The following is a 14504-nucleotide window of genomic DNA, read 5'->3' on the forward strand; positions in this document are numbered from 1 at the left end:
GGCGCAGGGTCGCACACGCCGAATCGTAGAATTGCGTGACGAAATTAAACGCGACAGCAACTCCACTCACTTTTATTCGCAGCTTTTATTTACATTTCTCATCGGTTTAAATCGTTTTGTTGCTTCTATCGCCAGGTGAACGACGAATTCATCGAAGCCAATGTTTTCTTTTTCATTTTTAAAATGACCTGTGCCACACCAGACCACCACGGAAAATGGCGACTGTGAAGTAGATGGAAGACGAAAGTCAGAAATGATCAAATGCACGATATTCCTCGTTTCCAGTTTACATCCACAACGTTGAGGGGTGATGTGTGCTTGCTTTTTTCCTTTCCTAATATGTCATTGTTGTCCGTGTCGACTGTGGCGAGCAGTGTTTTGTCATTAGCCAAGGTTTAGCCTAGGTAATGAGGTTTTTTGGGAGGGGGGTCTAGAGCAGCCTTGTTGGAACTGGTCTGCAGCTCATGCCAAGCAGCATCCAACAATGCAGGCTAATATTCGTCCTAAATATGACATGTTTTCTAAAAAGCAAAACAAAACCATGCGAATTAGCTTAGCTGCTCTGGAAACGTATCCCAACTACAATGTGAGCCGGTGTACATAAACTACTGTGACGCAAGTTTCAGTTTTACACAAAATTCATAGGCGTTTAGCGAAATAAATTGTGATTTGTCCCTTCACAATTTTTTTCTGGAGCTTGTGAACCTGATTGTTGTGGATCACTCAATTGTTATGACATATTTATTGCCCTTCAGTTCCAACACTTATCTTGCACCGACCTTGTGTTCTTTAGGAAATGGTTACAATTACAGTAAATATTCGTTCCATGGAAAATGTATGCTTTATTAGTTTATAGACTAGATTAGAAAACAAACAAAACATCTGATAGTGGACCAGTAATTCTCGAATAACCTGATTTTATCTTTGTATTTCTGGCTAGAAACAAAAATAGTTGGTACAAAAAAATGGTTGTAAACAAAACAATGAACGCTCATTTAAATCAGTGCATCCCAACCTTTATGAAGCCAAGTCAAGAGTTAGGGTTATTGTGGGCGGGGGGGGGGTTACCAAAGGACATAACAAACTAAAATGTCATAAAGGCTGCGATGACATTACAATATATGATGTATGATGCCCAGTTATGATTTTTTGTTAAATCTTATCTTTTTCTGTAGCCGTTCATGTTACAATACAAGTGCTACTTTTAATGTGAACCAAATGCAGCCGTGAAGTGACATGCATGCACACAAATCACATCAAATCTCAGCATGGACACAATAACGTCATGCACTACAGTGCGTTTACAGAAGTAAATATGGCCCCTCGTAAGTGAGTCCTGACCCATTTGTGGCAATTTCAACAATTTTGTGCTTAAACTGATCGGCCCCTCCATATATTATCAGTCGTAATGCATCTTCTTTTCATGACTGTTTTCTTCTCTTTTGTCCGTTATTGCTTTTCGGCAAACTATTGTGACGTTTGTCGTAAACAATTTTTACATTTGTCGCATTTTGATGACTTATGAGTGTCCAGACTGCAGTTGTGTCGGTTACATGCCCAATTTATATCTACATATGAAAGAGACCTGGGTTGGATTTGGAGACAATCAGAATTGAACTTTTCATATTAAAGGTGCTTTGTGGAGTTTTGTCACTTTTTTACTTGTGACTGCCACCTCTGGCCTAAAACATAAAGTAGGTATGCTTGAATGAACTCTTTATTTCAGTTGTCTTGACGCCTGAGCTGGAGTGTGGGCTGTACTCAAAGCCAGCCTCTTGTTTTTTCCCCCCCGGTTTCAATCTCAATTGTGTTTTAAGCTAACACTAAATATCCGCAGGGACGGGCATGACATCACCCTCCACCACTCCACCCTTCCCCACCCCCAAGAAACTGTGGAATGTTCATACGTTACATTGGGCCCAAAAAATCGGAATTGACCTGCAGACCTGGGCTCGAGACTAAGAACAATATGCTAAACCTTGCCAGCAAGTGGAATTCTCGCGGCATTTGTTCACACATTCACAGATACTACGAGAATACATCTTGTACCGCTCCCGCTGATACATTTGCAACCGACCTTTTTTAGGTTGGACCAATCAGGCGTCATTAAGGGCGGGACGAAACCAAGAAGCGGCAAAGGCGGGGTGGGCAAACAAACCTAACAGATTGATGGACGTTGAAATTAATACTACTCACCGTTTCCTTGTTGAATGTTGAAAAGCGACAGGCGCTTCGTGCGTTTTTTTTTCTTCCTAAGACGAGACCGAAGATGACATTTTCATCAGTTACCATAATTGGTTTAAACAAATGTGCCGCATCGTCCAATCAGCTCGAAGTATTGTTCAGAAAGTCCCTCCTTTCCCGAACGGATCTGCAGAGAAAAGTTCCAGATTGTTCATGTAAAGGACTCCCTTAGGTGAATCACAATTATCAATCTGGCTTGTAAATTGTGAGGTTAGAATATGCTTGCAAAAACTTTTCAATATGTGCTGGTAAAGATTTAATCCGGTCGCACTAGCATGAGTTTTAGTGCTCCCTCTGCAGTCTGTTTTAAACATGATTGAAAATCGCCGTCTTCTTCTGTTGCACGCTCCCGTGGAAATGAGAGAGCACCGACTGAATCAGGTTTTCGTTTGTCGATCCGGGTCAGTGCAGAGTGACGGTCCTTCTTAGTCTGTGTATTTTTCTGAGGCTTTGCATCATAAAGCACTCGCCGAAAATATGGGAATCAGTCAACGACGTGGCCAACGGAGAGACGGAAGTGCCCACCTCTGTTGCTGAGAGGCTGAAATCAGGATTTGGACAATTTTAATTTAAACACCAGCTCTAAACGATTATTTAATTGGTTGTCGAATAATCTGACATCTGACAATTGACATCTCTCCCGGTGATGACCAGTTTTAGCAGTTACTGAAATCTCGCCTTTTTAAAATTGTGGTAAATGGTCAAATCGGTAATAGGCCCATGCCCACCAAGGTGTGATGTGCTTAGGGGCAGTTTTTAGTACAAATTATATCTAATTTGTCTATGGAATAGTATCGCTTTTGATGTGATTGAGAAAAGTCTTAATGGAGTACACTTATTTACTTTCCTTAGGTCATGGCAGCTGAAATGTCATGTCTGGCTGGTGTCGATGGAGATGACAAAGATGCTGATCCGGACATCAGTGCCCTCATCCTTCTGCAAGAACCAGTGAAAATGACAGAAGAATCAACCCCTTGCAATGATTCTTTTTTCAAACATTCCCAAAAGCAATCCAGTGTCCTGGATGTTCTGTCGAATGTTGATATGTTGTCTCCAGTTGGCTTGGGAAATGGAGTTTGTCTGCATGAAACAACACAGGAAGATGAACTCAACAGTATAACGACGGAGAAAGATGAGGAAAAAAGCATAACGCAGTTAAAAACGGTGCAAGAAATTGATACTTACGGAATTTGGGGGGTTGATGTAGAATCACCTGAGAGATCATCAGATGACTTAAGTAGTGCCAGTGACCTCAAGTGGGACACCCATAGAGAGTTTATGCACTTTGTGTGGGAGAATCACAATGATTCCTCTGGTGACACGCCTAAAAAGGAAGCGCATGCTCTAAAAAGCCAGAGCAGAAGAAAACGGAAAATGGACATGGTTACGATGGTGGATCCCTCAGAGGACCTAAGCCCTGATTTAACTCGCACATTATCGGAGAATTTTTCTGATAAAGAAGACCGTGTAGACTCCATTCTTCCCAATGTCAGACAGTCAAAGACGTCCTCCAAGTTGCAGACATCCCAAGTGGAGAATGTTCCAAATTATCCCAATGGAACCATGAAGGCCATCAAGCAAGTTCTTTGCACTTCACCTGGGAAGCGTTCGCATGAGGACACCCAAAGTCGTGACCTTTCATCCTTTAAGGGGAGGCTCACGTTAAATTCCCATTCCGAAGAGAAAGCGGCGAGTTACCCGTGCGTGAAATGTAAACTTGTTTTCAAGAAGGACCGCTATTTGCAACGCCATATGAAAAGTCACGAAGACCCCCCGCCAAACAATCCGCTGAATAATCCGCCAAAGATGTTTATCTGCAGAGAATGCGGACAGTCCTTCAGACAAAGTAGTGTCCTTATTGAGCACATGAACATGCACCATGAGAAAAGGTCAACACTACCTGACAAACTGAAAAAATGGGCTGTAGATAATAACGAGGATAACCACGCAAAGCTTTTCTGCCCGCAGTGCCCGTTCGGAACAAGCTGCCCCAACACGTTTGTTCAACATGCAAAAACCCACGCAAAAGAAAAGAAAAACTTTAAATGTGACAAATGCAACTTCAGGACGGTGAGTTGGCACGATCTTCGGGGACATATCATACTGCACACTGAATACGCAGTTAGGAAACCAACCAGGGGCAAGCAATATGATGCATTCTCTTGTAACATTTGTAATTATAAAGCTTTTAGCAAAAGTATTTTTAAAAATCACCTTTGGCGCCGCCACCAGCTAGATTTGGAGGAATACGAAGTGGAGCAGTTTGGCAAGATGGACACAAAACCATCCGAAGAGCATCACTTTGCTCCTTCCACACCCGAAGACGACGCAGAGTTCACGTCAAAGATCATGATCAAGAATGAGGTCTCGCCAAAAAAAGTTTCTCCTACACAGTCAAACCTCATTTCAGATTTATTCCGAAGTAATGAGATCAAGAAAGGTTTCAAGTCCCAAGTCACTGAATCCAAATTGGACAAATCCATTAATGTTCTGCTATCTCGACAAAAACATGGAAATCATATTGCAGGACAGAGGAAATCTGCTCACGGTTCCTCTAATGGGAATCAAAATTCTGAACAGGGAGCAGCAACACCAGAAAAGAAACATATGACGGTATCTCCAAATGGCCTCACAGGATCATCCTATGACGCTGCAAGAGTTGCTAGCAGGGGCAGTTTGCCCCACTGCACCCCATATCAATCACCCGACAAGAAGCCTCCATCCAAAAGAAAGATGTCAACGCCATACCGCAACATGTCTGACCAAGAGAGATGCTTTGTCTCGCCAAAACCTTTGCCAAGCCCCAACAGACTCAACCAAGCAAACCTGGAAGACAAAAAAGACATTCCCCTCTTTAAAGATGACGATGATCTTGACAATGGCGTGAAGCAAGAGAATCATGATATCATTTATACCTATAGCAGAAGAATGTCAATACGTGGTGCTCTGCAGGCATCTAAGAGGCTCTTTGAGGAAAGCAAGAACGCAGAGCAGGACCACGGCGAGCCCACAATAAAAGAAGAATGCATCGAAACCGAAGTGTTCCAACAAGGCTTCGATTTGCACCCGATGCCGTTGATGGAGTCTTTGGCAGACGAAATGCCAAAGTTGGACTTGGACTGCAAGAACTGTCCGTACTGCCCGGCAATCTTCCAGTCGGGAGTGGGCTTGTCCAATCACGTGAGAGGACATCTTCACAGGGTCGGACTGACCTACACGGCACGCCATGTCCTGACTCCTGAGCAAGTGGCTTGTGAAGACAGGCCCAAAATCCGACGGAAGATTGCAGCATTCCGCAAAATGAAAAAAGGTATTACTCATTTATTATTTAAGGGAAAGTCAACCCTAAAAAATATATATATTTACAATAATATGCCGTATAAATCTTTTCAAAATGTTGTATTTGCTTCCCACTAAACACGGCATTCTGATTAATATTGTGTTGTTGAATATGTTAACTCATTCACTGCCATTGATGGCTAAAAACATAAAAAAATTCATCTAAACTATTTCTATTAAACATTTTGTTTCCTCTTTTGTTAACGCGAGTATAAAAAGCTAGATTATTTTGTATATTCAGAACAGATATGAAATTTGCAATTAATTGTGAGTTAACTAGTGAAGTCATACGATTAATTACAATCACAAATTTTAATTGCCTGCTGCCCCTAATTTTTAATAATCTTTTTATTTTTATTTTTTTTATGAATTTATGGCAGTGAATGAGTTAAGCAGCAAAATCCACCCAAATGTTCTCCATCTCAGTGGGCGGCCATTTTGTCACTTGCTGTCGACAGAAAATGACATCACAGTTGCTCAGGTGTGAAACAATCACGGCTTAGCTTCAGAAAACAGGTGAGCCGTGTTTAGTTGCTGCCTGAACCCTGAGCAACTCTGATGTCATTTTCACTCGAAACCAAGTGGCAAAATTGCTGCCACCCCCGGGCTGCAGATATCAAATTTTTGTAAAGAAGATTTTTGGTTTGGCTTTCCCTTTAAAGTCCCAGTAAAGCAAAACTGTCGTCCGAATTTGACACAATACAGACAAGAATGTTAACAACCCAGGCAAACAAAAAAAGTAAAGTTTATGAAATGTGGCTTCAAAAATGATAAAAATTCAAGTCCTTGTAGCTGCTCTTTCAAGTCCTTGTATGATTTTCCATACCATGACAACCAACCAACTTGCTTATTTACTACAAAATTGTGTACTGTTTGTAGAGTATTAACAAAAGTATTTTCAAGCATTTTGACTAATGTGTCGCAATTTTTGCCATGCCCCAAGGAAGGTAAGAAAAAAAAAGTGTGATTTGAATCTAAAATGTTTTATTTGTTAATAAACGAGCAGAACTTGATTTTCAGGAGCAAAGTAGCTCTTTTTAAAACATGCAATACATAAAATTATGCTACTGTCAATATATTAGTTGGAACATTTTAAAAAGTATTTGAATGATGAGCCCCATATGCACAGCAGTATTTTCACAAGTACGTGAACGACAAAAAAGTTGTGTAGTTTGAGCTCGGCTTAACCCATTAAGGCCTAAAGCGCCTGTGCCAAAACATGCCTCTAAAACCTGAAGTTTTCCTGGAAATTCAACATTATTGTCAATGCCTACTAATAAAAATCTCAACTCCTGAAGCAGATCGAAACATAATTCCAAAAGCATTTCAGAGTTTGCACATGTGACATTCACACAAACCTAAGTTTATTATAAACCTTCCAAAAACATTTTTTTAAATCAACAAACACCTGTGTCGCATCTGCAGGTATATTTAGCTTCAACACTGGAGCGCAGTTGTAAAAATCTCGGTGAATTGAGTGACAATTATTTGTCGTCCATTTTCCACACAAAGCCGTCAAAATGTTCAACATCCTCATTGTCTACGGAAATATTTCTTAACAATATGTCACTGTCGACTGGTTACACTGATGTAAAGTCCCCCCCTCGCCGTCTCAATTATTTCATAATCCCCACCAATCTGCGACAGCCATGAATGTTCGAATAAAATTCCAAGACGTGCTACGGGGCTCATGTCACCCTCTCGTGTATATTCTGATGCATGTCATTGGCTAAGAGACCAAGAATTGGTCAAAACAAAACAAAATGACGTATCCGCTCTCTCGGCTTTAAAAGGTAGAAGAGCGGGGGACAGAAAAGAAGTAAAACTTGTTTTGTCTGCCCCTGATCAACTAAAAAAAACAACAACAAAAAACTCATGATTAATCCCAAATTTTATATCTGTTCTAAATATAGATATAAAGATTTTTTTTTTTAAATCTAGGTTTTCATACTCTTGTTACCAAAAGTGGGAAAATGTTAAACTAATAGAAATAGTTCAAATGAATTTTAGACGTCTATAGCCGTCAATGGCAGTGAATGAGTTAATAGCCCTCCTAGCTCTCCCAAAATCCTAGTCTAGCCTCTCAAGCTGGACTCTTTCACCTTACTTTGTAGGATGTGCTCGCACTTATGGCTGACAACGAGGCGCTCTACTATTGGAAGATTTCCCGGATCTAGGCATACATAACTAGCCTGCTAACGACATGTTGTAATTGCACTGAATAGTGAATGCCGTATCACAATGTCCACAGTATTTGAAGATTGACAAAAACGTGAATTTATGAAAACATGCAAACGTGTGTAAAGCATTTGGAAACAAATCCCTGAATGTACATGACAGGATCGTTAATGGTTGTCGTTTGTTGTCTTGCAGCGTTTGAGTTGCCGCCCGATTCCGGGGAGGCCGATATCCACTCCTGTCCATTATGTGGGGACATGTTTGATAATAGGAAAGGACAGTCCAACCACGTACGTGGCCACCTCAAAAAGATCGGCCGAGCCCATCTATCAAAGAACAAATCCCCGTTAGCTGTACTCAAGGAGTTGATGCGCAACAAAAAGGAGTACTTGAGGGCCGTTCACATTCTAGGAAAGAGACAAAATCATTTCCATTATGGTGCTCATCATTTCATGTCATCCTCCTATGGATTCCCCCAAGATGACTCCGACTCAAGTTCGTGGGCTGATGTGAAACCACCCATGCCTCCATTTTCAGCGTTGGAAACGGACTCTGACGGAAAGCAACCATTGACAAAGTTAGAGGAACACCATTCACTCACGGACACGGCCGCATTAATAGGAATCCTGAAGAAGAGGAAGTGCCAGGAAGACAACAAGCCCAAGGGATTGTCGCCCATACCCGGGTACTCGGGTGCAGTTTCCTCAAACGAACCAAGTTCAGGACCAAGAGTCACGTCTTCACTGCCAATCCCAATAGCAGGTGAGTCGCCTTGGAAATGAAGTTCCTCGTCGCCTGTACATCCAGAAGCCACACTTTCACACCACACCAAGGTTTTTAGTGCCCATTGTAACTCCACTCTACTATCCAGAGAAAAATACTCATGTTCTACTTAAACTGACACTTGACTCATTTTCAGCAGTAAAAAGTGAATTTGATAACTTCATTTTTTTTACACGTAGAAAACACATTTTTCCAGTTGCTGTCAACTGGAGACAACATCACCTGTGCAGAGGAAGTAGGTAACGACCAATCATGGCTCGCCTGTTTTCTGGGTTATGTCAGCAAACTGAGCCATGATTGGTCATTACCCGTTTCCTCAGCACAGGTGATGTCATTAAGTCGACAACAAGTGGCAAATTTAGTTTTGTTAGAGGTCTTTTTTTTTGGGACTTGACCGCGTGCAATAACTTCAGTTCTGAGTATGCTTCAGAGATTCCAACCTTCAGTAAAGTGAAAAGCAGTTATAGTAGAACTTAAAGGAAAAAAAAGTCCTGGAGACATCAAAACAGCGTTTTAGCTATGCTAACGTTGCAAACAAATGGTGAATTAGCTAATGATAACGAGTGGGAAAAAATACATATACTTAACTCTACTAACCTCAGAATTTGTCTTATAAAAGGAGCAGAAAGTACAGATCTGTTTTCAAAATGGGGTAAAAGTAAACGCTGGGAAGATGGTCAAGCACAGACAGTTATAAAGTCTTTGCAATTTGTTACTTTCTACCCCCTTCTTCAATTATTACTGATCAGCATATTTTCTAAATGACATTGAGCAGTTTGTATTTTGCAAGAGTGAATTGCGCCGGTTTAGCCGTTTTTGGTGATTGCTGAATGTTCCTTTTCCAGAGAAAGGCGAATTCAACCAGAAGGTGTGCGCCCACTGCAAGGCAACGTTCCACAGTGGCGTTAGCCTGTCCAACCACCTGCGGGCATGTGCAAAACGGAGAAGAGCGGCCTTGCTTGAGGGAACCGGTAAGCGCCCCATTGAAGGAAAATAAATAAAAATGACTTACTTGTCATTTTCTATAGAGCACTTGTGTTTTTTAAGAAAGAGCAAACGATGAACAACAGCTTAAAATAATAAACAAGGGGAGGAAAAAATCGAAAACTTAAAGTGTGCCGTGTTGCTGGTATTGGCACCCTTTTCTGTAAATCAGTATGGAATCACATTGTGACTCACCTTTTGGTAAATCACAAATGAGATCAATTAACCAATCAACGATGACTTTCGTGTTTTAAAAAGCTCAATGTAGCAATTTGATGAAAAATATATTTACCATAGTCTTTTTATTTGACTTAAACATCTTGTAATTAGCAGATTAACACCTTAGTTGTTCACAATGGGTACTCCTGCAAGCCTCTGGCCAATAGTTTTCAGACTGGATTCGGGTTTGAATTACATTTTTCGCCCACATTCGAAATGTAATTTCCTGCGTTTGAGCAGCATTCAATTACTTGGGACATCCATTTAATAGATTGTGATGATATAAACTTGGTACATTTCCAGGTATTCCTGAAGATACTTGAGAGCTCATGCAAAAAAAATGAAAGGGTGCCAATAACGGTGAACAGGACTGTTTGTATCTATTTTTATATTTATTTGTATTTTATCCCCTGCTGAATATAAGGTCATTATCTTTTCTTTTCTTTTTTATGGCAGTTTAGTGATAGCAGTAATTGACAGAATATCAATTTAAAGGGATACTTGACTCATTGAGACATTTTCAGCAGTAAAAAAAAAAAAATCACCCATAATTAATTTGATAACTTTTCATGTACAATTAATACCTTTAAAAACACATTTTTCCACTTGCTGTTGACTGAAGATGACATCACCTGTGCTGAGGAAATAGGTAACAACCAATCATGGCTCAGTTTGCTGATCAAACCCAGACAACAGGTGAGCCATGATTGGTTGTTACCTATTTCCTCAGCACAGGTGATGTCATCTTCAGTCAACAGCAAGTGGCAAATTAGACCCTGTTTACACGTAGACAGATTTTTTGCAAACGGGAGATATTTTTCTGCGTTTTGTTTCTGCGTCACCGGAGATTGTTTATTTCATTAAAAATGACGGTTTCCAAAAACTCCGACCAAAGTGGAGATTTGCGGATTTCTCCGCATCCACACGTGCCTGTCGTAAACAGAGTTTTATGTCATTGCTCTACACACATACCTCAAGATTAAAAAAAAAAAATAATTAAAAAAAAAAAAAAGAGTCGAGCAGTATTTGGCTAACTAGTGCCACCTAGAGGCTTGGTATGCATCTAAATGAGCACTTCTCCGTTTATGTGGATGTGTTTTCTTAAACAGGCAGAGTGGGTGGATTTTTTTTTTTTTTATATGGGGAGGGAGAAAAAAGTTTTTAAAAAATACCCGCCTGAGTTTTGACAAGGCCTCAGTTTTTAAAGGTATTAATTGTTCAGGAAAAATAATGGAAGTTATCACATTATAGACAAAATATGATCTTCTTACTGTTGAAAATGGTTTAATGATTCAAGCATCCTTTTAAATTCATGCAAGTTTATGCATTAAAAAATGAGAAAGATGGCAATATGGTTGAAATCATGACATGAAGAATTGGTAACATTTGCAGGCAAAATGGAAACTTAAATACAAAGTTGGTGTGTGTGTGTGTGTAGCAAAAGTGCGGTGTTGAGTTCTATTTAGTTAACCACTGTTAAATAAGAATCAGAACTGTAATAAAAGTAGAACTACTCGCACTTGGATGAAGTCTCGCGTCAAGTGACATCATGGAGGATGATGGCTCGAGATCCAGGTTTCGAGGCATTATTTGAATTTAGTTGCATTAAAAGGCAGTTTGAAAAATTTCAATGAAAATGTTAGCCTTGGTAGACCATTTTTAACATTTCTAATGTGAAACGCTTTCTTTCAGAGTTTGATTGCAAAACGAGGAGGCAGCGTTTAAGGCCCAGCTCAAAGAAGAAGGTGCTTCCGTTAACACAAACTCCAGAGGAAACGTACAGACTTACATGCAGGTAAATGCATTTATTATTTAAGATGCTTTTGTGTGTCTTCATGGGGGCCAGGACAAGGAAGGCAAGCTTTTTGTGTTCAAGGACCACATTCGAATTTTAAAGACGGGATAGGCCATTTTTGTAGCTCAAGTAAGTTTTATAATCATTAAAATCGTGGATGTAAAGTATGTAAAAAGTTATTTTCTGAATACAGTAATAACAATTTATTATCATTTTATTTTTATTATGATTGGTCTAGCAATTGCTAATCAAGCCAATGATTCAATAAATCACAATATAAATACAATTTAGCAATAAAATAGCAATCCAAAAAAGCCAATTATACAAAGTACAAATGTAAAACAATTTTTTAAAATTTTGTATAAATAGTAAATTCTGAAAATAATCCATAATTTAATTACTAATATTTTTGTATTATGGAAAAAATAATTTACACTATGTAGAATCAATAACTCAGAAAATACCAAAAAAATCATGTGTAAAACAATTATTTTAATGATCCATGTTTTTTTATAATTCACATTTACATGTAATTTTGTCATAAATTTGCTGATTATTTAATCAAATAAAGAAAATCACTTTTACTAATATTCTTATTTTATGTAAAATGGTTCTAATTGCCCAATGCCGGATTTTTGAATTTTGAAATAAAAAGACTATTTTAAAGATGTTTCTGGGCAAATTGCTACATTGAGCAGCTTTAAATTTAATGTTTTTAGTATTGTTTATGTATAATTTACAATTTTATAAACTATTGTTAATAACAACTGCCTAATGCTTAATTTTTTTGTCAAATATAATCCATGTTCAATTTTAAATATAATTAATGTAATTCTAATTAACTCATTGAATAATAAAAAAAAAATTAATTATATTTTTTTCTCAAAAAGAATCCATGCTGAATGAAAAAAAAATATTTAATTGATTTAATTCTAACTCATTGATTAAAAAAAAAAAACCATAAAATGTACAATTTTGTTAATTTAAATAACTTTCAAATTTAGCTTGTAGCACTTGTGTGACGTGATGCATTCTGTGATCATGACGTATCTGATCCACCGACTTTCATTGGTGGATCAGAGACTCCATCTATAACCACTTAAAACAACAAAGTGTAATAGAATGACATAAAAAAAAAAGATGTTTTATGTCGTGTTCTGTAAGCACTTTGATATAGTTACAAATGTTGTGAAAGTGCTATATAAATAATGTTGAGTTAGGTATATGTAAAAAAAAAAAAGAAAAAAAAAAGAAAAAAAAAAGGCTACCCCGCCTACTGCCCGAAGCCAGCTGGGATAGGCTCCAGCACCCCTTGTGAGGACTAAGCAGTTAAGAAAATGGATGGATGGATTATAATTTGTAATTAAATATGATAAATAAATACATTGAAGTAACCACATTTTAGAAAAAGTATTTGTAGTAAGAGTTGCAATTGACCATGTAAACAGGTGGTGGGCCTGCTTTAATTAAAAAGAACAGAGGTTTTTTTGCATGGAGCTGCAGCTGTTTTTTTTTTTTTTTGTGATTCCAGGTTCTGCGACCTGGTGTTCCAGGGTCCCTTGTCTGTCCAGGAGGACTGGGTCAAGCATTTACAGAGACACATTATGAACACCGGAGTTCCCCACACCGGGCTGGCCATGGTGGAGGTCACTTCGCTACCAGCCGCCGACTCGGCGCTTTGCGTCAAGACGGACCCGGAGAGCTTGCAACCGACCGTCGCACATGACGCATCCTGAAGACAAGAGGCACCTTTTTTTAATGTTAGAGTTTCACTAGACTGTATGTTTATGTAAATTTTTCCACTTTTTTTTTTAGTCCAACAAGTACTCTTCTTCTTAAAGAACGTCAATGAAGCCGATTTTGGATATTGCCCTTTTTCAGTTTTGACATCTTCCACCATTTTGGAGTACACTTTCAAACGGGGCAGTTTTGTTTCATGCAGTACGTGTCTTTTCAAGACAACTTTTACCTCAACCTTTTTTTCAGAATTTGGGAGCACCTCTACTGTATGAATTTATCAAATATGAAGAGAAAAAAAGTCTTTCTACTCCCATCATTAAAACCCAGTGGCACCTTTTATGGCACGGAATCGAAGAATTTCAAGTAAGCAATTCTAAAAAAAAAATGACAGAAACAAAATGCACATTTATTTGAACTTTTTATTTTATTTTATTTCTGTGGCTTTGTTTCTAATCAAACAAGTTCCATTTCTTAAGAAAAAAAAGCCCTAACACATCCAATGTTTTTCACGCACTTCACACATCATCTACGATATTTAATAATGAAATCTACAGTTTTTAAGTAATTTAATTGTACTATATCACAAATACAAAAGGCTTATGACATTTGTGTTCTAAATAAAAGGAAAAAAAATGCACAAGTTCATTTTGCGTTGTTGTTTTTTTTCCTCATAAGAGTTGTCTCGGCCAGAAACTGATGAACACAAAAATACATCTTTCACTTGACCTCTACAGCTCTGAGTGTGTGCAAAGAATGGACTTGGTGTGTGGTTATGATGGTAGGGAGGAAGTTTGATAGCACCAAGTGTGTTTCCGCTTTCGAGGTCAGTTTTCATTCAAACTCGCTGCAACCCTGACACACACAAAGAGATGAATTAGGTTGGTCCGAAAATTGCACTACTAAAACAAATGTGTGCACATCAATGGATTTCAAAGTATGGGATTATCAAGAATATTCATCTTAAGGTTCACATGCTAGTACGCTCTTTGTCCGCACTGGCACGTTTTTGTTTTTACCAGTGAGGCAAAACTGCACTAGACAAATGTGCTACGAGTATTACTAGTGACATTAAATTCTACAACTAAAATGTTTGCATTTCATTAATAGTACTACTAGCAGCCAACTATCAACTTGTGCAGTCTTACCTCACTCGTTAACGTGCAGTAAATGTCCTACATCAATGTGCAGAAATGTCATACAGTAGCAGAAGACAGTGGGGGAA

General features: G+C 38.7%; 2 protein-coding genes across 3 annotated transcripts in view; one reads left to right on the forward strand and one right to left on the reverse strand.

The window, feature by feature from the left end:
• On the forward strand, positions 1-13922 carry znf644a (zinc finger protein 644a). Its single transcript, XM_077559863.1, has 6 exons — positions 1-307; positions 3097-5554; positions 7957-8523; positions 9390-9515; positions 11440-11542; positions 13074-13922. The coding sequence occupies exons 2-6, from the start codon at positions 3100-3102 to the stop codon at positions 13276-13278; spliced, it is 3456 nt and encodes a 1151-aa protein (XP_077415989.1). The 5' UTR covers positions 1-307; positions 3097-3099; the 3' UTR covers positions 13279-13922.
• The window catches only part of LOC144045064 (uncharacterized), an 18614-nt gene continuing 17851 nt past the window's right edge, over positions 13742-14504 (reverse strand). Inside the window, exon 10 of one of the 2 annotated variants that reach the window (XM_077559871.1) lies at positions 13742-14134. In XM_077559871.1, the coding sequence (XP_077415997.1) occupies positions 14114-14134 (21 nt within the window). In that variant the 3' untranslated portion in view covers positions 13742-14113. The remainder of the gene's footprint in view (positions 14135-14504) is intronic. The other variant, XM_077559870.1, reaches the window with a different exon arrangement.

Source organism: Vanacampus margaritifer, chromosome 2 (genome assembly GCF_051991255.1).
Source record: "Vanacampus margaritifer isolate UIUO_Vmar chromosome 2, RoL_Vmar_1.0, whole genome shotgun sequence".
NCBI lineage: Eukaryota > Metazoa > Chordata > Actinopteri > Syngnathiformes > Syngnathidae > Vanacampus > Vanacampus margaritifer.